This window comes from Crotalus tigris, unplaced genomic scaffold (genome assembly GCF_016545835.1).
Source record: "Crotalus tigris isolate CLP2741 ecotype Arizona unplaced genomic scaffold, ASM1654583v1 scf7180000017589.2436309, whole genome shotgun sequence".
Lineage (NCBI taxonomy): Eukaryota > Metazoa > Chordata > Lepidosauria > Squamata > Viperidae > Crotalus > Crotalus tigris.
Window position 1 is genome coordinate 1,142,387 of NW_024096495.1, and position 27,114 is coordinate 1,169,500.

The window sequence follows — 27,114 nt, forward strand, 5'->3', positions numbered from 1 at the left end:
ATCAAACATACCTCCTGAGAAAGGTCCATGGTCATGGAGCCCATAAAATCCTTTGTAGAAGGTGTTCAGAGTATTTATATTCATTCATCATTTCCTGAAAATGGGAGTCCTCTAGGAGCCTTGCTATCAAATAGCAAGCTATACTAATATATATTATCCTGTTTTAAGATACTCACCTCACCTGGCAGTTTTTATACTTAAAAACTTTGGAAGAAACAGACTTTCCCTATCCATCAAAACAGGGCTAATGTTGCACAGGGAAAAAAATCTGGGAGAGATTAAAATTGCCCTATCAGTTTTCTGTAGCGTAGGCTTGGTTGAAACTATTGAATGACAGTTTTCTTATCAACTATCCTGGCATTTAAAAATATAATCCTTAGATCTTTAGTGGGTTACTGATATGACTTCCAAAGTTATTGAAGCAGGAGAGTTTCTGACTGTTATCTTTTATTATGGAAAAATTGCATAGCGTTGTTTCAGTAACATGAGAGAATACTTTGCTGAATAATATATCAAAATCCTCGGTCTGCTTTTCTATACTGGTAGTCCTTACTTACGACCACAATTGAGTCCAAAATTTCTATTGCTAAGTGAGACTGTTGTTAACTGAATTTTGTCCCATTTTACGACCTTTCTTATTAAGTGAATCATTGCAGTTGTTAAGTTAGTAACATGGTTAAGTGAATCTGGCTTCCACATTGACTTTGCTTGTCAGAAGATGATCACATGATTCCAAGACACTGCGACCATCATAAATATAAGTCAGTTGCCAAGCGTCCGAATTTTGATCATGTGACCATTAGGATGCTGCAATGGTTGTAAGTGTAAAAAATGGTCATAAATCACTTTTCAGTGCTGTTTTAACTTCGAACGGTTACTAAATGAACTATTGTAAGTCGAGGACTACCTGAATAGTGTCAGTAAAAAATATGGAATTCAAGCACATATACGTAAGCGAAAAATTTTATGTTCTGCAATCTAAACAATGGTTATCCTACATCTTGTTTCCCAAACTCATTTTGAAATTGCACATTGCACTGATTGAATGAAGATCCATTGATTCAAATGAAATATCAGCTATTTTAATATGGAAAAAAGTTATTTAAGTATTTCAAAAACCATACAATAGAGTAATGTTGACATGTTTTTCCTGGTTACATGAGTTCTTTTTCTATGAAAATTTATTCCCTGGTATTCTTGACATATTTTAATTTCATTCCTTTAACAGTTACTGTATTTTCAATTTTGTAATAGTGAACTTTTTGACTATTTTTATTTTAATTCATAATTTAGAAACAGAATCATTGATACATTTTGCATGTATCAGAATTATGTATTTGTATCAGAATTAATGATGTAGTCACGAATGGTCATTTTACTATACCTTTTTTGCGGTCTCCCCTCCCTTTCAGGACATTAGCTGTTCAACATAGATTCTAAGAAAAGACAGTTGGAACTTTATTTATTTGGTTATTTGTGAAATAATTTAGCAATCTTACTTTAGCTCAGTCTTTTTTATGAAGAAATGATTCTTTGCCAAGACAGGAAACTTTGCTTACCAGAGGGAGCATGTAAGGCATGCATGGTAGTAGATTATCACAATTATCAAGTATCAGTACTAGCTTGGTATTTGTCCCTGGCCTTTTCCAGGTTCAGTGAAGTCGTATATTTTGTATCCATCTGTTCTGTCGCTTCTCTCTCTTATGTGTGTATATAAATTGAGAACAGTTGGTACTAATAGTTTATTAATAGTCTCTAGTTTATAGAACTCTATTATGTGTCCATCCATCCAATTACAAAGGGAAAAAATTGAGGCAAAAGTAATAGATATTCAGTGTGGGAGTAAAAGCAAAAAGAGCTATGCTCCTGCATTTTTAATTTTTATTATAATATAGAATACATTCTTCGTTGCCAAAACTGTGAAAAAGTTTTATATTCCTCGGTGGCAGTTGCAAAGGGTGCTTATACTTTCATTTTAGGAGGAATATCTGTTACAGAGACTTTTTTTGCTAATTGCTAATGAATGCTTAATAAAATGTAGATTTCCATCCCACTAGTACTGTTACTGAAATGTGGTAAGTGCTGATTTTATACATTGCTTTAGGTTTATCCTTAATGAATAGATAATTGCTTTTCAGTTATATGTGTTATACAGACAGTATGGAGATGAAGATATGATCTAATTACTTTTCATCCAGAATTTTTGTCAGCTGAGTTCTATTTATCTTGGGATTTACTTGTGAAAAGGGAAAGGCACAATTAAGAGGACCAGGAGCAGAAGGAGCTATTGTTAAATCAAGCCAGAAATTGCTTATTATTGTTTTGGATTATTGAAGATAATAGATTATCATATTCTTGGTACTGCTCTTTATATCCTTCCACCCACTACAGTTGCACAGTTCCACCCCCACCCCCCACATCCTGTCAAAATTATATATGAGCACAAACATGGATAGGCATTTTATCTATGCTAGATTTTATAAACCAAGAAGGATTATAGATTTTTAAACTTTAAGCAATGAATTACTTCTTACAGTATAAGCTTCATGCCATTGTAGATAAGAGAAATTTCTGTAGAATTACAAATATTCTGTATAATTTCTGGCGATTGACAGTTTAGATTGCATTCACATAATTTACTCTGCCTTAGTGTGGTGAATGAATTACAACTTATTGTGATTAGCTCTATTCTTAACAATAGCCTTATTTCTAAATTCTCCAAAGGGAAATGAAGTGCAGAAATCACATAAGCAAATTATATCACTTTTTATGGAATATATTGACAGTAATATAAATCTAACAAGTTTAATTCAATGTTTTGTGAGAAATTTGAAGGTTAATAATTACATTCAATAATTCATAGTACTGAAGTTTTATGCTGTCTATTCATGCTTATTATTATAGTTTGCATTGTTTCTAGTTGACAGTTTAAAAATCAGCATCATCAATAAAACATTTTTTAATGAGAGTGGATCTCTATCGCATAATAAGATGCAAGATTGCAGTGTGTAATTTTTTTATCAAGCATTTGGCCAATTACTATAGTTCAAGAGGAAAAATCACACATGTAAAATGTGACTAAATGTACCAATCAACTCTCATGAGGAATGATAGCTATATTGATGACCAGAGTATAACAATGACATGTAACTTTGGGGATGTTGAAATGAAAAGTTAAATACGGTTTGCCTTTCTGTTAACATTTCTATATTATCAGTCAGTTATTGACCTGAAGGTCAACTTTTTGTTTATGCTATTGAATAAATGACCACGATAGAAGCTTACCAAGTGCACTGACTTATAAATAAAATTTGATTTTAATAGACTAATTGTAATAGTATGACTAAAACATTGGGACTACATGTGCAAAACTGAGAATTATATATTTCAGTAAAACTTATTAGATCTGAGAAAAGTATTTAAAAATAATTTAATTAATTAATTTCTTGCCAACTTTTCATTTATTTGTGTTAAAATCAGTGAGGTTTTTTTGTCACAGTTAATAGCACAAACATTTCTTTCACACCAATAGATAAAGAGATGTTAAATCCAGTAAATGCATACTTTTTTCTGTTCTGGAGTATATTAAATTTAATTTTTAATTCTTATGGAAGGTTCTTTCATATGATTGTTTGGCAAAATTATGTATGTATGGCATTTTTATTTGCTTCGGTGGTAAGAGAGGTATTCTTTTGAGAAACAGTTTGAGAAATATTCAATAGATTTTGAATTGTGCTCTCTCTTTAGTTATTTAAAACATGTATACATTTTATTTCTACAAAATATATCAAAGTAGTTAATAAAATGTAATAAAAACAAAATAAAAACAAAAATAATTTATAACACATGTGTGTGCGCATATGTATATACACATAAAGACTTAATGTCAACACCCAGCTTGAGTATCCAATGAAAATCCAGGATCATTTCATTTCTAAAAATCTTACTGTTTATTGATTGCATAGTATGGTTATGGCGAGTTAAAACTAACTCTAAAATCCCAGGGCATTAGACCATAGCATATAACAATGATTTTCCCAGCCAAACACCCAGATGTCCACGTAGCTCATATAAACAAGTTCTCTTTGTTATGGGAACCGTGTGCTATCTTCTTCACACCTGCTAGAATGTCCTTGAATGTTTCTCAGACTGCCGGTTCAAGCTTCCGTAGAACTGGAGAGGTTTCATTTCGCTAATTAGCCCATTTGAAAGCAACACCTCAGCCCCTTACTCTAATGGCAAGATGAAAACAAAGAGGCACTTAGCTGCCAAATTTTCACTCTTGACACTTACATGTATTCACACACATACATTATAAGTTGATGTGAGCAGGAAAAAGCACTTAACAGTAGGTACTCGGCAAACCATCAGTAGGAAGGGTATTCCAAAAAGCAGATGGCATCATTTCTAAGCCAACCAACAACCATATGCTAGGACGTTTATACTTTTTTCTACAAGAGATGCACTCAACAAACCTGAAAGTTGGTTGCTATCTAAACTAAGGACTCCATCAAATGTTTTTTGGGTACTTGCATACAAGCTGCTTTAGTCTGTTGAATTGCTTTGTTAAGTTATAACTTACTGGTTAATGTAATAACATTGCTGACTAAAATTTTAGGCCTCACCTACTTAACAGTTTATAGTACTACTGAAATGTTACAAAACTTTCTGTAGTGTATAGTACATCAACTGTAATTCTAAATATGTATCTTATTACACTTATTTACAGTGAATATTATAAAATGTAGGAAACTGATCCTTAAGTTAAAGACATAATTATCAGATATTTTACATAAAAAGAAGAAAATATTTGTTAATATACATAATAAAACATGAAATTTTATCTAACCCTATAGGACAATCCTATGCATATTTTTCACAATGTATTCCAGTCTGATCAACAGAACATTCTTTAAAACAACAGTATATAAGACTGCAGCCTTAAAATATTAGAAAACGTGGATAAAAATCTCACACTTCCAAAGCTATTTACATGTATGGAATAGCTTGTTGATAATTCAGTAAATTATAGTTAAATGAATGGGAAAGAAACTAGGGCCTGTACTCACTTGATTTTCCATGTAAACCAGAATTTTATAGTATGTCTATGAGAGTGATGAGCAATGTGTAGCATTGCAGTTGCTGAGCTCAAATGTTCACATTGCTCATCACTCTCATAGACATTAGTATAGTCTAAGATTAAGAATGATGAGAGTTTGTCCAAACATTTTGGGAGAGTCATATCCTGTTTAAGAATGTAGTTCATATAGAATCCAACAAATTATAGTTTTTGATGTTTGATTATGAATGAATGAATGAATGAGATCTGTATATGTGATTGATTCTACCCTTTTTGACCTGTACTAAAACTCTTTATTTGGCTTTCTGACAGGAGGATTATTTTACTTGATATATCTTTTAACATATTTAGAAATGTGAAAGAATAGGAAAAGAAAGGATGCTAATTTCTGTTCTTCACAAATGTCTCTTGATAACCGTTAGAAAATTCAGGCTAAGGGTTTTCATTCAGGTATTATAGATAAACTTTATGTACTCAGTGATGTATATTTATTTTGAAGGTTATTGAAACTACTGTATTTTTGTACATTTATAAATAGTGCGACCCATGTATAAATGTTTTTATTTCAGGTATCTATGAAATTGTGCTAAAAATATTGAATTTCTTTGAAGCTGCAATAACAGTATTCTCCACTGAATGGTAGTAGTTTTGGCATCAGGATTTAAGGCATGTGAATATATCTTCAAAAATCCTTAAAACTGTTTTACAAATATTAAATGAATTTTTTGGCTGATTTGACTACTAAGACCAGGCATTTGATCTCTATTGATTTTTGAGTGAATCTTTTCATTTTAAAGTGTGTCTTTATTTTTTAATAATTAATGGTTGATAAAATGATATAATTCAAATATGCTATTGAGCCTATTTTGGGAGCAAGAATCTGTAGTATCTTGATCATTCTTGTTGGTCTTCTTTCTGCCTGTTTTCTTCAATTTAGCATTCAGAACTGAGCTTAGTACTCCGCATGGGATCTGACCAATACAATTTATACATTTCATAGTTGATAATTGTTTGTAATTAGAGGCAGGGTAATTTAAAATTGAAAGAATATTTATCTTCTTGGATTAGAGCATATAACTATAAGATGAAGTATGTCATATTAATTTTAATATATATTAAGAAACAAAAATGAAAAATCCATTTTAGATTGTATATACTTAAAACATTAAGTACAGGAGTCATTAAGATATGTGACAAACTAAATGGGCAGTATCATTTTGATGCTCACAAATCTATTCCATCAAATCAGTTTTTCAATTGTAATTCAGAGTGAGAAATAGTGGCTAGCCTCAATTTAGGTAGAGATTCCCCATAGCTGAATGGTGATATCAGCTTTGGTTTCCCACAGTCCAAGTGCAATATTCTTTTCCCTAGCTTATGTTAGCCTTTTGAAACTATAAACTGGTGAGATGGTATTGCAGATACAATTTGAACACTGTCATCGTTCTGAAACTGTTGCTTAAGCTTTCCTTAATTAACACTTTGGTCTTTGACATAGTATAACAGCTTCTGAAATACTCAGTTGGCTTGAAGCCGTAAATACTTTTAATGACTATCAGCTTTTTATAAAACAAGCTGGCCTGTTTGTTTGTTTGAAGACACTTACCATTGGTTTAAAACGGAACTATGAAGGCTATAGCACTTCTTTTATAGAGTACGTTACTTTTATTTCAGTTTGCTGTTTTTTGATGATTCACTTCCAGTTGCAATTCTGAATATTATAGGGCTCAACATGGTAACATAATGACTATTCTAGTGAGTTTGTTGTGATTCCTCTTATTTTGTGTGGGTTTGTGATAATAAAAAACATTTCCTAAAACTGCCTATAATGTGGAATTTCCTTTAATTTGACATTTTCAAAAAATTAAGAAAGGAAAATATTTTGGAGGAATTTTTATGTATTAGAAAAGTGAAATAGAGATGATCCTAAAAGCTGTCTGAATTTTCTAGGTGTAAGGGGTCTAGTGCAGAAAGAAAGTATGATCACAGCATGTCCTGGAAGGTTAATATTTGTAATAGATATCCCTGATTTCCAGAATAACAGAATTGAATTCCAGCTCTTCAACAAATATGTACAAAAAGATTAGAATAAAAAATTTGCATTGTAGAGTTTTCCATGTGGATAAGATGGCTAAAATGTGACTTGTTTGGGGGCCACGTAAAACTTTTTGACCATTGCATGTTTAAAGATATTTGGTTATGAGAAATGTATATATTGGGGTAGTCCAGTTGACAAACCAATGTGTCCTTGAGCCTGTCTTTTAATTTTTCAACCAAAGAATTAGAAACCTTTAAACAGCTTAAGTGTCAGCACTTTCTGCAGCTGACAGGAATCTGATCTGCTGCTTGGCCCTTTTCCGTGGGTGCTGATATACTTATGACATGTAACTCAGACCAGAGGTGCCCTTTGCACTGGTTCATCTACAGCTTGGATAATGGTGACTGGAGAAATTGGTGGTATCTGCCATCTTGTAGCAAGTTATAACAGGCTCCGGAAAAATGGCTGAAGCCTTGCTTTTGAGTGACTAGGTTTATGTGGGCTTGGTTTTTTGTTTTGTTTTGTTTTTAAACACACATAGAATTCCTCCATCAGGCCTAAAGCTGTTTGACCAGAATTGTAGACTTTCTTCAGCTGTCAAAACAGTGACTTAAGATTGACAAGCACTGTAACTTGAACTGCCTTATGTAGGACAGTAAAAACAGTTATTAATCACATCTTTCATAAATTTTGATATTCAGAATTTAATAATGTGGGAATGGATTCCTTTTTAAAGGTATGTAGGATAGATAAGTATTTTGTATCTTATAAACAACAGCAGTGCTATGAGGTTCTTACGTGGAAAATTGTGGAAGTTTACATTTTTGGTAGTTAGTAATTAGTGTAGGTCCTAAACAGCTTCCTTTCTTTTTGAGGTGATTAGCACTAAGGTACTTGGAATGCCTTTTAGTGCTTCTTCCTTCTTTCAGTTGCCGATGACAAGACAGAATGTTGTCCTTGTTTTTAAACCATAATACAATTATTGTTAAGCATCAGCCACCTGTTAGTATCATTCCTTTTAAAGGTCATTGTATGGTGCCTTACTGTCTGACAGCCCTATATCAGGTTTGTTTTGTATGGATAAATGTTTGAGAAAAGAACATTACACCAATAACTGAAAAAAATAAGGAAGATAGCCTTCCTAATTTATTACATTACATGTTTTGGCTTTGTAGTTATACTAAATTGACAGTTACAAATGTAAATTTCTTCATGTATTGCAATCCTGCAATTTCTAAAACTTCTTGTATGTATTACACTCTCTTATTTAGTTTCTTTGTTTCAAATTCAGATACTTGTAGGTAAATGATTTGTAGCCGTCTTTCTGTGTTAATCCTTGATATAAAATCAGTTACCTCATTTTCGTTTCTGAAAACAAGAATCTGGTTAGTTTCATTGATTATAAGAAAATAACAAATTTAAATTCATTTCAAGACCAAAATGGGAGAAATCCCACTTGAATTATCATAAAGAATTAATAATGAATTAAAGGCTAAGGAGAACTAAAATATGGAAAACATTTTGTTGTTAACGTAATGTATTAGTTTTATGAATACCACTTTAAACCCCCATCCTTTCTAAGAAAATCTTTTAAGAGTTTGATGTTTCTAATGAAAAAACTCATGCTGTCCAAAACTATAGTTAGTCCTTGACTTACAACTATTCGTTTAGTGATCGTTTGAAGTTACAACAACACTGAAAATGTGACATATGACCATTTTTCACATTTATGACCATTGTAGCATTCCCATGATCATATGATGAAAATTCGGATGCTTGGCAGTTGGCTCATATTTATGATCCTTGCAGTGATCCTCTTTTGCGACCTTCTGAAAGCAAAGTCAATGGGGAAGTCAGATTCACTTAACAACCATGTTGCTAATTTAACAATTGCAGAGATTTACTTAACAACTATGGCAAAAAAGGACGTATAATGGGGCAAAGTTGATTTAACAAATGTCTTGCTTAAGAACAGACATTTTGAGTCGTAAGTTGATTAGCAGTATAGTGCAATACTATAGGTTTGAAATTAATGTCAATGGGTCTTAGTCTCAAGAAAGTCCTAATAGGACTGTAACCTAATAGAAAATTTAAATGAATTACAGTAAAGTTGGATATAGTAGTGATGGTAACATATATCAGAGTTGGACCACATTTTAATTAACCTTGCAGATTAATAATGATGAGATAATAAATCATGCCTACGTTTTTTTAACATATACCTGTTGTTAAGGAGGAATATTCTTTTTTGTATTAGCAAAAGATTCAACAAAAAATATCTTAGATGTTCTGTGCTTATATTTTCAGACTTGATTTAAAATACTAGATTTAACTTTTTAAAAATCTGAACAACTTTTTATGATATAACCTCAAACCATCTGCCTTATTCAGTGTGGAGACTCTATTTTGTTATGTTATTTAGTGAAGCTTTCTTCAGAAATCCAGAAAGCTTTCTTTTGTAGTTTGCTTCTTACTCCTTCCTATTGTTTACTTGACTGATTGTATTCTCATCTTTTAGAAAATATGTGTGAATTATCTGATTTTAGTCTGTTGTTAGGCTTATCCAGTTGACCGTTGACCAGCTGTAAACTTGGAAAAGCAGAATAGGATTCCCTAAATATTAGCCCAAGAATTCCTGAATCTTTGGATTTGCCCAGGTGTACTTAACATCCATGTCTCCAGTTTTCTCTCATTGAAAATAACTGTAAAGTGTGATGGTTTCAAAACATACAAAAACAATGTTTTGTTTTACTGCATGTTAGTTTTTATATTTAACCATTTTTCTTGCCTAAATGTGGGCTTATCTCAGAGGAACTTTAATATTTAGGCACTAGATGGGGCCAAAATAAATTTCAGAATTAGCTGAGGAAGTAAGTTACCACTATTCAGAGAAATGATACTATGTAGCATGCCAATTCTACATGGCTATAACTACATTTTCATTAAGTTCCCCCTTTCCCCCTGATTCTAGTTCATTTAACAAATGAATCCTTGTGGCATTTCTTTTCAGTATTTAGTTCTTTAGCTCATGTCGTTATTGTATATAAGTAATGGAATGGCTCAGAAGCATTAATGTTTGGGGAAGATGCTTTCATGCTAAACTAGTTGAGATTTTTCGCAGATAAGGTAATAGGTCTGAATGACAAATTAAGGATCAAAAATATCAGCATGTCTTTTACAGTAATGGATTAATGGAGGAAGCATGTTTTAGTTGGATTTGTAATTAAAGTTTTTTTATTAAGAAAATCAAGTCTATTCCTGTTGAGTAGCATCTTCTACTTAAAGTAGGAAGATTGAAAGAATAGGAAAATGAAATAATTTAAATCTGATTTCCCTGGGACTGATTGGAATTCAGAGTAGTTTCCTGTAGTGTAAAGTGCAAAGATTACATTTGTTTGTTTGGCTAATCTTCAGCATATTCTAACTTTTATCAATTATAAACTGAATAAATAATTCCATTCCTCGGGTATATATATATAAACCCGAACAACCAAAGACCTACATACAAACACCCGTGAAAACTTCAGAAAACACACACACACACACACACACACACACACACACACATATATATATGTCCTTAATGGTTATAAAAATACGAATCCCGGGCATATTTGTTCAATGATGCAATCTTCGATCTCCGGGAAGAGTATACTCCAGTTATTTATTGTTAAAACAACATTTAAAACAATAAAAACAGTTATATACAAGAATTAAAACAACTTAGCTTTCGCTGGTCCTCTGCCAGCGTCCTCAGAGTGGGGCTTAGGGGGTGGGAAGTTCTTTTTATCCCCTTGCTGATCCAATTGCCTACTCATTGCCCTCGTGACAGGGCCACTCTTCCTGATTGCCTGTGACTGCCTTGACTGTTCTGCCCTTTCTTTTTTGCACTCTAACATTGTATTTTTCTGCTTTGCACTCTAACATTGTATTTTTCTGCCAGCACAAGGATGACAAAGCAGAAAAATACAATGTTAGAGTGCAAACATTGGAGTTAGAGTGACACCTTGAGAAGGGTACGTCCCGTGGACTCGGCAATGGCCAGATTCTACGGGCTAACCAAGATCCATAAGGACGGTGTCCCCCTCTGCCCTATTGTGGCATTTAAGAACATCCCGACTTCGGGTCTGGCCAGGTGGCTGAGTAATCGTATCAGTCACTTGGTCAGTGATAGCATTACCACTATAAAGTCAGCAGGCGAGTTCTTAGATATGATTAGGACCCTAAGGATAGAGGATGATGAGCTAATGATGTCGTTTGACGTCGTGTCGCTCTTCACCTCTATCCCACAGGATCTCGCGGTCACGGTAATAAAGGACCACTTGAACCAGAAGGGCCTGGGGCAACAACTACAGGACTCCCTCCGAATTAATGATCTAGTGGACCTTTCAGAGGTGTGCTTAAAAACCTTTTTTACATTTCAAGGTACCACGTATGAACAGGTCAAAGGAACACCCATGGGGTCCCCAATCTCTAGCGTCATAGCGGGGGCTGTGCTGCAACAACTAGAGCACATAGCAATGGTCCAATACCAACCTAAATTCTGGGCCCGCTATGTTGACGACACATTCGTGGTCATCAAAAGGGAGCATAAAGCTAACTTTGTGGGCATACTCAACTCGGTATACCCTGACATTCAGTTCACGGAGGAGGAGGAGAACCAGGGGAGACTGGTGTTCTTGGACGTAATGGTCCACCGCCAGCCAGATGGACCCTGAGTATGAGGGTATACCGAAAACCTACGCATACAGATAGAATTCTGCATTATGCTAGTAACCATCCTATGACCCACAAAGTTAGCTGCATAAGAACGCTATTTAGACGAATAGACTTCCATTGCAGCACAGCCAAAGCTAAAAGGGAAGAAAGAAACCATCTCTTCCAAATATGCAGACGCAATGGTTACCCTACCAGGTTCATCAGACGCTGTAGTATACCACCCAAACCCTGGATGAGCTCGGATATGGAGGAACTCCCGTCACAGATAACCCGTGTCACCCTCCCTTACATCAGCAATGTTTCAGAAGCAACAGCCAGGTTGTTAGCCCCCCATAAAGTGGGGGTGGCTCACAGACCTGATCAAACCTTAAGATCCAAAGTGATGCGCCCAAAGGACCCGCTCCCCAACACTGAAAAATCGGCAATCATATATAAAATCAACTGCAAAGATTGCCCCGTTAATTATGTTGGAGAGACTTCAAAAAGAATGAAGACTAGGGTCCATGAGTATAAATTAGCGGTAAAAAGGGGGGAACAGTACTCCCAAGTATGGGCGCACATGGCGGATTCTGGACATTGCTTTGACTTTGATAATGTATGCATCCTGTCCGGTGACAATACGAAAGAGGGCCGGTTACTAAAAGAGGCATGGCTCTCTGATAGGGACTCTGTCAACCGGCACATCGATTTGTGCCCGGCACATCTAACTTTAAGAGCATGGAGCAGGCGAGACTGCCCGCCCCTAAGGAGACACCCTGCGACAGTACCACATAACCCTAGGGAAGAAGTTATGGAGGGGATGAATTTTCACACCCCCCCCCAACAACAGCAACGGCCCATGGACATTCAGGAGAATAGTCAACGATTGAAGGACTTCTCCCCCCTTGCTCCAGGACCATGCACACGCTCCCAGACAGTGAGAGAACGGTTGCATGATGAGAAAGAGGCAATTAGCCAACGAACAATCATTCCCGACCCCCCGAAATCCAAAACAGCGATGATCCAGCAGCATCAAGAAAGAAGGAGGATGGGACCAGCTTGCCCTGTGACGACAGTCCATCAACGGAAACAACAGAGCGCCAATCGGAATGCCCAAGAGAATATAGAGATTGAGAGCAGTGTGAATGGGGGGGAAATGCAAATAAGGGTAGAACGTGATAGAAACTGTAAAAAAGATCACTGTGTTGATGGAGGGAGGGATACAAAGGAACCAGGCATACGTATTCAAAAAAGGAGGGCACACAAGGGCTTGTATGAGGAGGAAGGAGATATTCAAGGGATTCAGTCTGACGTGGAGTCCGAGAACATTGATAATGGGGTGAAAGAGCAAGTAGATGTCAGACGGAATGGCAACGACAGAAACGGAGTTTATGCAGCCAAAGAGAGGGAAATGGAAAGCAAGGGATGGGGAGAAAGGCTGAGAGTGCGCCCCCATAGAATGAGGGATGACAATTGGGTAGCAAGTAAAGATCAGAAGAAGAAGGAAGGTAGGAGACACGGAGGTGTGAAGAGGGAACAACTTAGAGATACAAATGGCCAAAAAAGGGGAGGAAAGAACCTCCCTAATTCAAGACAGTGGGAGGTAGAGGGGAATAATGACACACCCACAAGCAGTAAAAGCAAGAAAAGAGGAGTCATCAGTATGGAAGCCATAATTACTGGTGATCAAAGTGATAATAGAGACTAAAAGCCTCTTAAGATTCATCTTCAGTACTTATTACTTACTCCAGAAGTTTTAGCACAATGTTGGTCATGGTGGTATGTTTGTAATTCTATTCAGAGATCAAATCTTTCAAAGAAACAATGTATTTCATCTTGACATAGTGCATAATTCCTGGCTTTCCTAATTAGTCACAGAATATTATCGTCATCCTTTTATGATGAAAGAATGGGATATTCCCATCATTCAAGATAAATGGTCTGTACATTTAAAGCCAGTTTATGGATCAGCTCTTTTCCCAAGATCCCCTGATTCCTAGAAAAATCTGCCCAATAAATATTTAAGTTTGCTAATCTCATTGTCATTCCCCTTCCAGCTTGTTACAACATATGTAAGGACTTGTGTAGTAGTCAAAAATTATTGGGAACCAACTAGTTGTTTCAGTTTTCCTAAAGAACTAATGGGAAATACATTTCTGTAGGGCAGAGGTGCTTAACTTTTATGTTCTGTAGAACCCTTTGTGAATCTGGTGAAACCTGTGCATGCATTTAAAAAATGTATTTAAATGCATAAGATAAAATACAGAGAGTTTATACTGCAAAGGAAACAAATAGGTTCATAGACTTTGCTCTTAAAATTTCTTGACAGATCCCCAAAGGATACATAGACCCATGGTAAGTACCTCAGCTTTAGGGCAATCTGTAAGATACCTCCTGATAACTTCCTACCACTACTTCTTTTCCCAATTTGGAACTCATCTGTTTATTTTAATTATGACTTATGATGATGACGTTACTTAGTTTGGGATAAGGAAAAGTCTGCAAGAAAACAACCAAGCTCAGAGAGCACCAAGGACCCCCTCATTTCAACCTGAGCTACAAATACTCTCCTTTATTATGACTTGTTGAGCATAGGACAAATATAGATAAACTTGGTGTGTGGTGTAAAGTTTGAAAACAGAAATAAAATAACATTTATTATTCAGCTTAGGTCAATTGAAGTTTGTTTTTATTTGCATTGAACAAAATAAGAAGCCTATTGTTAATAAAGCACTGCTTCTACTTGGTGCATGTCTTTATTCTTTTGATAAATAACTAGCCTTCTTTAACCAATGCTACCCTATTTGAACAAGTCATACTGTTTGAAAATACACGTTGTTATGTGATATCTTTCCATAGAAACCTTCCAATTCCTTTTCTTCTTGGTTGACATTTGGACATTTTTGGAAGTTCAGGCCTTAGATATCCAGGTGAGAGGGGATGCTCTAGTTCAGTGATGGTGAACCTTTTAGAGACCGAGTGGCCAAAAACTGGCCCCACCCCTTCCCTGCCCACCGCCACTCCTCCCTGCCCCGCCAGCCACCTACCATCTCCATGGCCCGCCACAGATCACCCAGGCAGCCAAGTAGCTCCATGCCAGCCATGCCCTCCATCCGCACCCCACAGTATCATCTGTATGTGATGGGGCACAAGGGTGGAGTCTTGTCCCCGCTGTCCAGCCGCCATATCCTTGCGTGGCTTTGTGCGGGCCATGCTTGGGGGCGCATCTCCTCTGGGGGGGCTGCTGGTGAGGAGGGGGCCATGGGGGGAAGCCGGGCTGGGGCGCCAGCACGGGTGCCCACAGAGAGGGCTCTGAGTGCTGCCTCTGGCACGCGTGCCATAGGTTCACCACCACTGCTCTAGTTGTAACATACCTTGAGGGATAAATTCCATTGTTCCAGTCATCACAGGAATGACTGACGAGCATCATCTTTTCCTGGGTTCATGCGGCTGCCCTGAACAACTGGTACATATTCCAATATATGAATATATAGTTTAAGGTATTCCCAACAGAAGCTACATATACCTTCCAATTACATTTTGCCTTTTGGATTTGGATCATCCTATCAGCCTAGTGTGCTATATGGCTGTTGTCATATGGTTGGAAAGAAAGACACAGAGAGAGAAGTCTTTCCATCCAGTCTGTGTGCATCTCTGCATATGGTTCAGCTGAGTTACTGCAAATGTGGGACATGCTATATATAAGAAGGCTTGGTCCTGTCTCATTCAGACAATTCCTTGGTGTCCTGGCCTCAGCGGATCACAAAGAAAGACAGCACACTATCTTTTGGCCTTTACTGAGCACCTGTCAAGATAACATAATTAATGGACCTCTCCACTCTATCTTACTTAAAGTTTATCAAATTTTATCTAATTTATAATTTATCTGATTTCACTATAAGCACATAATATGGGTAAATTCAGTTGAATTTGGTTCTCTACTGCAATATATTTGGTTTATCTGTGATAGAAGAATATGATGGGCATTGGCTAAAACTGTAATGTAAGAAGTAGCCTTAGTAACTAGTTTGTTCCGAATTGGCAAGTGTTTCATGGATAGCTTTATATGCAAGTAATGAACAATAGACATGCGTAATATTTGAAGACTTTTGTTTTCAGACCTTGAACTTAAAACTTAATAAGTGTGATCTGTTAAAAAAAGGGCTGTTGTGTACACAGTAAACTATGTGAAAGATTACACAATATAAAAATAGGCTGGAACAAATGCAAATTTTGCTTTAAATTATCTTGCAATATCAAGCAAACGAATAGGTATTTGAATTGTAACACAAAATATTCATCACAATAAATAGTAAGGACCTTTTCTATTCTGTCCTTTTCTTTTTTATACCTCTTCACAAAATTCCACCATTTCAATTTATAGTTTAAATGACCGATTTGATCATAGTGCTGTCACTCTTAACAAAAAAAAATCACTTTTCTGCTAGATGTTTTAATAGATTTTATTAAATATGTATTGCTGGCTGAATATTGGCATGAAGGACTCTCAGTGGGCTGAGTCCAGGAATGAAGAAGTCAAGAAATAAGCTGCTGCACTGCAAAAAAGCCTTATGTGACACAGGATCTCCTGATTGGGGGGATCATTGCTGCTATTATGACTCTACTTGCGTAGGACTTTTGAATTTCATCTGAATGTCAGTAATAACCCTCTTAGCAAATTATCCTGAATAAAATCACAAAGGCATTTTATATAATAGGTGTTGAATTACTGGATAGATTTGCTAATTAAATACTCTTTGTTCTGCTGCAGTTGACATTACAGGGTAAGATCTTGAACAATTATTCTCAACAGCTGTACTTTGTTAAGGGAAAAATTAACTACAAAGTTTATTTTTTTACAGTTGAAGTTGGCAGATTTTTTGAAATGTGCTTGAAAAAAATGCCATCATCCAATTGGTAATGAGAAGATAAATATGCAGGTGTTTCTGTGAAATATGATAACTGCCAACTGCTTTACTAATGAATTTTAGCAAGGCTTTATAACCTATTTTGTGACTGTTGGCACTTAGCAAGTGATTCATTATTGAAAAACTAATATTAATATTATGCTTGTCATTAGATGATGTTTGTTTTTCTTATGCCCTCGTATATTAAAAAAATCCCTGCAATGAATTGTTAGCATTTTTAAAGAGATTGATTTTGCCAGAAATGTCATTTTTTAAAGTTTAATATTGTCCAGTTAAAAGTTGATACTGTTTTTAAAAACCTATTACAATAATATCTGATTACGTTCCTAAATACCATAATTTCCTTCCTCCTTCACTGTGTGTTGGAGGAAGGAAGACAGTTAACAAAGATTTTGAATCATGGTATCTTTTAGAAGGCTTAGGTAATTTACAACATCATGACACAGGTAGACAAAGCTGAGTAATTTCTGGCAGAACTAATGATCGGCAGGAAGTGTTTTGGGAGGAAAATGTCTCTTGTAGATATTCCAGAAGTAATATTTTTTATTATCTTAATTGTACAGTTCTAAAAAAATGCATCTACTCTATGATTATAGAGTATTTGTAAGCACTACTGCCCAGTCTGCTTACTTCTAGGGAGATATCAGCTGGTAATATGATACTACCTGGAAAGTCTTTTTGGTTTGGTGGATAGATCATTTTTTTCATGATCAAAATAAGAGATTAATTATAGTGTTGAAAGAAAAATCTTCATCAGGGTCCACTCCAAGCTGGTAATAAACAAAATGCAGACTGCTTTAGAAAGAAGGTTGTAGTTTATTGAAGAGCAGAACCATAAGACATGTGGCTCTGGAGCAGCTGACCACATGCTACTGGGAATGGTGGGTTTTTACACTTTCTTGGGTTTTTGTGATTGGAGTTGTTCCTGTGAGACTCAGACTTTTTGTATTCTGATGGGGGTGGGTTAATCTTATTATGTCCTAAAGGTCATGTCCTGTTTCCCTGGGGCTGTGGCTGATGGCTATGTTCTGTGTTTGATGGTTGAGGGGTTGTTGGTTCTAGGCATCTTTGTCTTTCTAATCCCATCAGCTCCAAGCTTCCTGGCTCATCTTTCTGACAGGATTATCAAATATGCATTTCTACAGACCTGTTCTCTGCCTAGTTTCTGCTTGGGGCTATTAAGAAAAATTGGGCCTGCTTTTCTGCCTTTAAGATCCTTTGAGGAAATATAATATTCTGCCTTTTTAATATTCCCCAAAATATTTCTTTCTCGTGGGGGGGGGGGCTGACTTACCACAATACTTACAAGGAAGCCTACAGATTAGCAGTATAGATCTACTGAAATGATGTAAAGTTTTGTTCTATAACTTCCTCAACAATGTATGTCTATCTTTGGATAAACCTAATCAATTCTTTGTCTTAAATTTACAATTATTACATTATGTAAGGGTCACCCCCCCAAAAAAAAAGTTTCCTAGTGACCAAACAGTTTCTTTTTTATATATTTTGTAACCAAAATTATGCAATTAACAATAAGTCACTGAAAAATAAATATTTTGGAAAAAGCTTTTCTTTTATGGATCATCCAGTCTTTGATGATATGCATGCCAGTCACATACTGATAAACAATATCCCGAAGAAAGGAAAAAATAATATTAATAGATTGGTGATAACATGCCATTCTAATTTGAGATGCATTCATTTTCATAAATACCCGGAAGATATGTAAGCTTTTCTCTTCTCTTTTTATTTCTTTTTTTGGTATAATCCATAATTTTTGGCATGAATGTGTCAGATATGGAAACAATTTTTTGTGTTTTGTAAATTCAAACATCTAAAGTTTATTTCCTGCTAAGTAGGTCTTACATTCTGTAATCTATGCTATCATTAATTACAATTTCTTTTCTTTTCTAGATCTTAATGCATACTAAGGAGTTGGTACAAAAGGTAATATAATTACATTTTCTTTAAATATAAATTCTTAAAAATGTGTAGTCTAGTATGAACTAAACACAAAATAGCAACTCTGGATATATAGTTTATAAATTTAATCCTTATTGATGGATTATAGCTTCTTGACCTCAAAGTTCTGTAAAATAAATATCTAATCTCTCTGAAGGCTGAGTTTCAGTATTAAAGCTTAGTTGTAGTCTAATACCTTTATATTCAAATGTCTTATTGAAGTAAACATTTTTTTCAGCTTCACTTATTCTTTTGCAGACTTGGAACATACATATTTTTCTGGGGATAGTTCAACAAAATGCTGCTGTTAGATCCAATATAACTAGGGGTCAGGAAATCTATTTAGAAAAGGCCAACATAGAAACAAGCAATTTTTTTCAGTATCACACTCCAGTTTCTGTCTACTCTGCTTTTTTCAAATAAGCTATCTGAGATTTTTAATGGAGTACAAAGCATTTTTGGATACTATTTTAAGTAAATTCCTCTCTTTATTCCTCCCAACCTCCAGATGAATCTGGAAGTGATTTATGGCGACACAGATTCCATCATGATAAATACAAACCTTACCAAACTGGAAGAAGTATTTAAACTGGGAAACAAGGTAAAATCTAGCACTGTGAACTTTCTAAGTGTGATTTATATAAAAATGCTTCTGTGTACCACCCATATTACCAATTTTCTGAAAATGTTATGGTCTGGCATCAGCCTATGAATATCTTTCTGGACCTTTGCATAGGGATGAGCGAGGTATTATTATTATGGATCATCGCACAGTCAGCCAGGTGTTCAGACTGGATTTGGCATTTTGTCTACCTATCGAGTCCTTACCCAGGACCTGGGATAGGCAGATGTGGATGTTTGATGGTATTACAGATATCGTCGCAGGATGGAAGCAGTTCCTAGTAAGGCCGCCTTTTGCAATTGACTAATAGCGAATTTGTCAATGCCAATGGTGTTCAAGTGGTACTCCAGTTGTTTTGGGATTGCATCCAAGGAGCCTATTACTATTGGTACTACCCTTGCTTGCTTTTGTCACAGTCTTTCTATTTCTATTTGTAGGTCTTTGTATTTTGTTATCTTCTCCAGTTCTTTCTTGTCTATTCTGCTGTCTCCAGGCACTGCCACGTCCACTATCCAGACTTTTTTGTCTTTCTTATCGACAATTGTTAAGTCTGGGGTGTTATGTTGCAGGTGCTTGTCTGTTTGAATTCTGAAGTCCCAGAGCAGTTTAATTTTATCATTTTCTATGACTTTCTCTATTTTATGATCCCACCAGTTTTTGCTTACAGGCAAATGATATTTTTTGCAGATCTTCCAATGCACCATTGTTGCTACTTTGTCATGCCGCTGCTTGTAGTCAGTCTGTGCAATCTTCTTGCAACAGCTTACCAAGTGGTCCACTGTTTCTTCGGCTTCTTTGCATAGGCGGCACTTACTGTCTGTTGCTGTCTTCTCAATTTTGACTTTATATGCATTTGTCCTTAAGGCTTGGTCTTGTGCAGCCAGAATTAGTCCCTCGGTCTCTTTCTTCATTTTTCCTGCTCTTAGCCATTGCCAGGTCTTGTTAATATCTGCTTTCCCAGCTATTTTTTTAATGTATTGGCCACGTTGTGCTTTGTCTTCCCATGCCTCTATTTTGTTCTTCATTTGGTCTTTCTTGTAGGCCATTTTGGTCTCTCCAGTAGTCAGTAAGCCTTCCTGATATACTAATTTCAGTGCATCTTCATCATTGTTCTTCAGATATTCTTCCAAAGCCATTTTTTCTTCTTCAACCATCTGATGTACTTGTAGCATTCCACGCCCACCTATTTGCCTTGGTAGATAAAGTCTGTCAATGTCACTGCGTGGATGAAGGGCATGATTCATTGTCATTATTTTTCTGGTCTTCCTATCCATTGCTTTTAGTTCTGCCTGAGTCCAGTCCACTATTCCAGCTGTGTATCTAATGACTGGAATTGCCCAGGTGTTGATTGCCTTTATAATATTTCCTCCTTTGAGTTTGGACTTTAAGATCTTCTTTACTCTCTTGATGTATTCACCTTTAATCTTTTTCTTGACTTCAGTGTGCTCGATGTTGTCAGCTTGAAGGATACCCAAGTATTTGTAGTAATCTTCCTCATTCAGACTCTTAATGTTATTTTCGTGGGGCATCTTGATTCCTTCAGTTTTCACTACTTTTCCTTGTTTGATAATAAGTGTGGCACATTTGTCCAAGCCAAACTCCATAACAATATCTTGGCTATATATACGGACAGTGTTGAGCAGCGATTCTATTTCAGATGATGTTTTTCCATACAGCTTCAGATCATCCATGTAAAGGAGATGGGATAGTCTGGGAGATGTTTTTGATGTTTGATAGCCATGTCCTGAGTTATTCAGTATTGTTGACAGAGGAAACAGTGCAATAACAAATAGTAATGGTGACAATGAATCTCCCTGAAATATTCCTCTCTTGATATTAATCAATCCATGCCACATTCAGGTTAGTCTTCCTTTTCTTGCAGTTTTCCAAGATCATTTTGTTTATTATTATTATTATTATTATTATTATTATTATTATTATTATTATTATTATTATTATTATTATTATTATTGTCTGTCGCACAGTTAGCCAGATATTCAGACTGGATTTGTCATTTTTATCCATCTATTGAGTCCTTCCTAAGGACCTGGGATAGGCAGAAGTGGGATGTTTGACAATGTTGCAGATATCGTTGCAGGATGTAAGCTGTTGCTTTCACTGTATATTTACAGTGCGTAAACACCATTCTTGCGAATAATTCTGCAGCTGCTGGCTCTGGTTGCTCAGCCAGATGTCCAGGAACTCTGACACCTAGTGTGGTCCTTGTTGAGCAGGCAATGATTGAGCCAGTAATTTAGATCTCACCATATTTTTTATAGGAGAAACACTCTTTGCCTGACTGCTCTGATGAGATTTGTTCAGAATGGTTGAATCTCTGGCATAGCTCTCATCTTCCTCAGAACACACAAACCCCACAACCACGTCAAGATAGTGCCTTATTGAGGGATTATTATTGCTTGTTGCACAGTCAGCCAGATGTTCGATCTGGATTTGGCATTTTTGTCTTCCTATTTTATTTATTTATTTATTTATTTATTTATTTATTTATTTATTTATTTATTTTCAAATATTTATATGCCGCCCAATCTCAAAGGACTCAGGGCGGCATACAAAGTTAAAACAATCATAAAACAATAAAATAATACAGTCATACTGCGAGTCTGATCATATCCCAGCCCCCCGGGGACATTAGCCCCAGGCCTGCCGGAACAGGAGAGTTTTAACAGCTTTCTTAAAGGCCGGCAGGGTGGGAGTAGTTCGAACCTCGGGGGGAAGTTGATTCCACCAGGTCGGAGCCACCATAGAAAAGGCCCTTCCCCGAGGGCCCGCCAGCCGACATTGTCTGGCCGACGGGACCTGAAGGAGGCCCAATCTATGGGACCTCACCGGTTTCTGGGAGCTGTGCGGCAGAATGCGGTCCTGTAAGTAACCTGGCCCTATGCTATGAAGGGTTTTGAAGGTGATAACCAACACCTTGAATTGCGTCCGGAGACCCACAGGAAGCCAGTGCAGCTCGCGGAGGATAAGTGACACGTGGGCGTACCTTGGCGCGCCCACAATTGCTCTCGCGTCTGCGTTCTGAACCAACTGCAGCCTCCGAACGCTCTTCAAGGGTAGCCCCATGTAGAGCGCGTTACAGTAATCCAGTCTTAAGGTGACAAGGGCATGAGTGACTGTGAGTAAAGCCTCCCGGTCCAAATAAGGCCGCAACTGGTGCACTAGGCGAACCTGTGCAAAGGCCCCCCTGGCCACAGCCGATAGATGTTGTTCCAAATTTAGCTGTGAGTCCAGGAGGACACCCAAGTTGCGTGCCTGCACTGAGGGAGGTAAATTTGCCCCCCCCCCCAGGACTAAAGATGGACCATCTAGTTGGCCTTTGGGAGGCAAGACCCAGAGCCACTCGGTCTTGTCAGGGTTGAGTCTAAGCCTGTTCACCCCCATCCAGACCCTCACATCTTCCAGGCACCGGCACATCACGTCGACTGCTTCACTGAAAGGACACGGGGTGGAGATATATAATTGGGTGTCATCCGCGTACTGATGATACCTCACCCCGTGTCGCCGAATGATCTCACCCAGCGTTTTCATGTAGATGTTAAAAAGGAGGGGGGACAGGACCGAGCCCTGAGGCACCCCGTAATCGAGGCGCCTAGGGGTCGATCTCTGTCCGCCCGCCAACACCGACTGCGACCTGTCAGAGAGGTAGGAGGAGAACCACCGCAATACGGTGCCGCCCACCCCCACCTCTCCGAGACGACGCAGAAGGATACCATGGTCGATGGTATTGAAAGCCACTGAGAGGTCAAGAAGCACCAGGATAGAGGAATAACCCCTATCCCGGGCTCGCCAGAGGTCATCGGTCAGTGCGACCAAAGCAGTCTCAGTGCTGCAGCCGGGTCTGAAACCAGATTGAAAAGGGTCCAGATAATTGGTTTCATCCAAGGATCGCAAGAGTTGAGACGCCACCACCTTCTCTACAACCTTCCCCACAAAGGGGAGGTTGGAGACGGGATGAAAGTTCTTCAAAACAGCTGGGTCCAGGGAAGGCTTCTTGAGGAGGGGCCTCACCACCGCTTCTTTTAAAGGTTGCGGGAAAGACCCCTCCATCAAGGAAGCATTGATTATCGCCTGGAGCCAGCCTCGTGTCACCTCCCTACTGGCAGAAACCAGCCAGGAGGGGCACGGGTCCAATAAACAGGTGGCGGCATTCATTGCCCTCACGGCCTTGTCCACTTCATCAGGGGTCACAGGCTCAAACTCGCTCCAGATAACATGACTAAGACCAGCCCCTGGCAACTCGGCTGGCACTGCCCAGTCGGAGTCCAGGTCTCTCTGAATCTGAGCGATTTTGTCCAAAAGAAACTGAACAAACTCCTCAGCTCTCCCCTGCAAGGGTTCCTCCACCTCCTCCACTTTAAGAAGGGAGCGGGTCACCCTAAACAAGGCGGCCGGGCGAGATTCTGCGGACGCAATAAGTGTGGAAAAGTGAACACCCTTTGCCGCCCTTATCGCCACTAAATAAGTCCTAAGATAGGCTCTTAATAGTGATCGGTCAGATTCAGAGTTACTGGCCCTCCAACGTCGCTCTAGACGTCTCTTGTGGCGCTTCATCTCCCGGAGCTCCTCAGTAAACCAAGGCGCCCTCCGGGGACCACCACCACAGAGAGGTCGCAAATTCGATCCAGGGCCCCGGATGCCGCCTCATTCCAGGCCGCAACCAGGGACCCGGACGAGTTGTGGACAAGGGAGTCAGGTATTTCCCCAAGCTCCTCCTGGAACTGCTCTGGGTCCGTTAGGCGCCTGGGACGGAACCACCTAGTCGGCTCCCTCTCCCTGTGATGGGGGAGTGATGCTCTGAAGTCCAGCCTCAATAGGAAATGGTCTGTCCATGACAAGGGCGAGATCTCTATTCCCCTTAATTCAAGATCATGTCTCCATTGCCCCGAGAGAAACACAAGGTCGAGTGTGTGACCACCCCTATGAGTTGGATCCTGAATTACCTGGGTCAGGTCCATGGTTGCCATGGAAGCCATGAACTCCTGCGCCGCCTCTGAGCGCTCGCCGAGTGATGGTAGGTTAAAGTCCCCCAGTACTATAAGTCTGGGGAACTCCACCGCCAACCCGGCTACTGACTCCAGCAACGCAGGCAGGGCTGTTGCAACGCAGCTGGGAGGTAGGTACGTCAGCAGCAAGCCCAACTGAACCCGTGAACCCAACTTCAATAGGAGGGACTCACACCCAACAACCTCCGGGGCAGGAATCCCACGAGGGCTCAAGGACTTCCGAGCGATGACTGCCACTCCCCCACCCCTGCCCTGATGTCGAGGCTGATGAAGCACCACAAACCCGTCCGGGCACATCTCCGAGAGGGAAACACCCCCCTCAGGGCCCAGCCAGGTTTCGGTTATACATGCCAGGTCCGCCCCGCTGTCCAATATTAAATCACGGACAAGGGGGGCTTTGCTGACAACGGACCTGGCATTAAGCAACAGCAGCCTACAATTAGGGCCCTGTACTCCCCTGTCACCAGTACTACAGGATGAGCCTTTTGAGGGGCCGGAACAAGGAATCGCTCTAACATAGCGAGTCCTCGTTCCCCAAAGATGGCCTGCCCCTCGGCTCCCGCCATATCTGCCCATCCCAGTCATGACCGGGATGCTCCGACCTTCTCCCCTCCCCGGAGTACCCCCACCCTCACCAGCCTTCTCCCTTCCTGACCGGACTCGCTTTCTATACAGACCAAGCCCAAGGGTAAGTCCTGCCCCCCCCTACTTTTGCTATTGCACTCAGCAGAGGGGGTACCAGGCTCCACCCCCGACTCCACCATTCTCATACCCCAAACACTCAGTACACATTCACACTCAATTTATATACATAGAAAATAAAAATATTCACATTCATACGCCCTAAATACAATAATACAATTTATACATAACAGGGCCACCATTCATCTACATGCATACTCACACCCACAACAAACATTCTCTAAAAAATAGTATTGCCCCTCTGTGTCCCAGGCTGGTCCAATGTGGCCGGCTAGGTGATCATTAGGTACTTGTCTTGGGGCAGACCGTACTTGGCCTTATGCTCCTCAAAGAACTGGGTCAACTTCTCCAAGTTGTTGCTGGCCGTCACCGCAACGGCGGCAATTGCCGCCAAGGCAATGGGCGAAGTCACGCGGTGAGCCCAGGTCACTGGAGAAGGCCTCGCCGCGGAGCCTGAGGAAAACGACGAGGCGGAGGCGGCGATGATAGCAGAGAAGGAAAAGGAAGCCACACACGGGGCAGCGAGGGTTGGCTGAGCACCGGGCCGGATTGCCCAGGCAGGCTGCTGCAGCGAGCCCTGCCACCACGGGGGAGGCTGTGGCTGCTGGTGGAGCAGGCCGGCACTCTCCAGCGGCAGAAAGTCAGGCTGTGGGTTGCCGCCACGCGGGACGCGAGATATTGAGTCCTTCCCAAGGACTTGGGATAGGCAGATGTGGATGTTTGATGGTGTTAGAGGTATTGTCTCAGGATGTACACTATTCTGAATAAAGTGACTTTTTGCAATTGATTGATGTGAATTTGTCAATGCCAGTGGTGTTCAAGTGGTGCTCCAATTGTTTTTGGATTGCACCCAAGGTGCCTATGACTATTGGTATTACCTTTGCTTTCTTTTGCCACAGTTGTTCTATTTCTATTTGCAAGTCTTTGTATCTTATTATCTTCTCCAGTCTTTCTCTTCTATTCTGCTATCGCCAGTATTGCCAGGTCCACTATTCAGACTTTTTGTCTTTCTTATTGACAATTGTTAAGTGTGGGGTATTTTATGTGGCAGGTGCCTGTCTGTTTGAATTCTAAAGGCCCAGAGCACTTTAGCTTGTTTCTTTTCTATAACTTTCTCTATTTTATGGTCCCACCAGTTCTTTCTTGCAGGCAAAAGGTATTTCTTGCAGATCTTCCAATGCACCATTATTGCTACTTTGTTATGCCTTTATATGTAGTCATTCATTGCAATCTTCTTAGCTACTAACCAGGTTGGTCCACTGTTTCTTCAGCTTCTTTGCATAGGTGGCACTTGGTATCTGTTACTGTCTTCTCAATTCTGGCTTTATATGCATTTGTTCTTAAAGCTTGATGTTGTGCAGCCAGAATTAGTCCCTCGGTCTCCTTCTTCAATTTTCCTGCTCTTAGCCATTGCCAGGTCTTGTTATAAACTGCTTCCCTGCTTTTTTATGTACTGTCCATGTAATGCTTTGTCTTCCCATGCCTCCTTTCTGTTCTTCATTTAGTCTTTCTTGTAGGCCGGTTTCATTTCTCCAGTATTCAGCAGGCCTTCCTGCTGAATACTACTAGGCCTTTATTATTATTACATTTATCTCAAAGGTACTTTTTCAGGAAGCAACTGGACTTTCTTGTTCTTCTTTGAAGATATTTCGCTTCTCATCCAAGAAGCTTCTTCATCTCTGACTGGATGGTAGGGTATGGAAGGATTTATATTTCTTGCAGACAGCTGGTCATTTGCATTCTTCTATAGCAGTGGTTCTTAACCTTTTTAATGCCGCGACCCCCAACCGGTCGTAAGTCGAGGACTACTCAACCGGTCGTAAGTCGAGGACTACTCAACCGGTGCAGCACCGTTTGCAGAATGGGACTTTTGGCGGGCTCAGCAGGGCAGAGACAACCTGGACAATTCCTATTGGCTTTTGAAAGCCAATAGAATTAGACTCTATTCAAGAGAGTCTATTCTATTGGCTTTCAAAAGCCAATAGAATAAAAGGGAGTAGCACAGCTAAGGAAAAGGGAAAAAATGGTGGACTGCGTTGTTTGGCGACCCCCGTGAAATG

General features: G+C 38.9%; 1 protein-coding gene across 4 annotated transcripts in view; it reads left to right on the forward strand.

Moving 5' to 3' along the window:
- Positions 1-27,114, forward strand: part of POLA1 (DNA polymerase alpha 1, catalytic subunit) — a 274,677-nt gene that overhangs the window by 74,460 nt on the left and 173,103 nt on the right. For all 4 annotated transcript variants that reach the window (XM_039363127.1, XM_039363155.1, XM_039363137.1 and 1 more), the window contains exons 27-28: positions 18,659-18,691; positions 19,215-19,307. In XM_039363127.1, the coding sequence (XP_039219061.1) occupies positions 18,659-18,691; positions 19,215-19,307 (126 nt within the window). The remainder of the gene's footprint in view (positions 1-18,658; positions 18,692-19,214; positions 19,308-27,114) is intronic.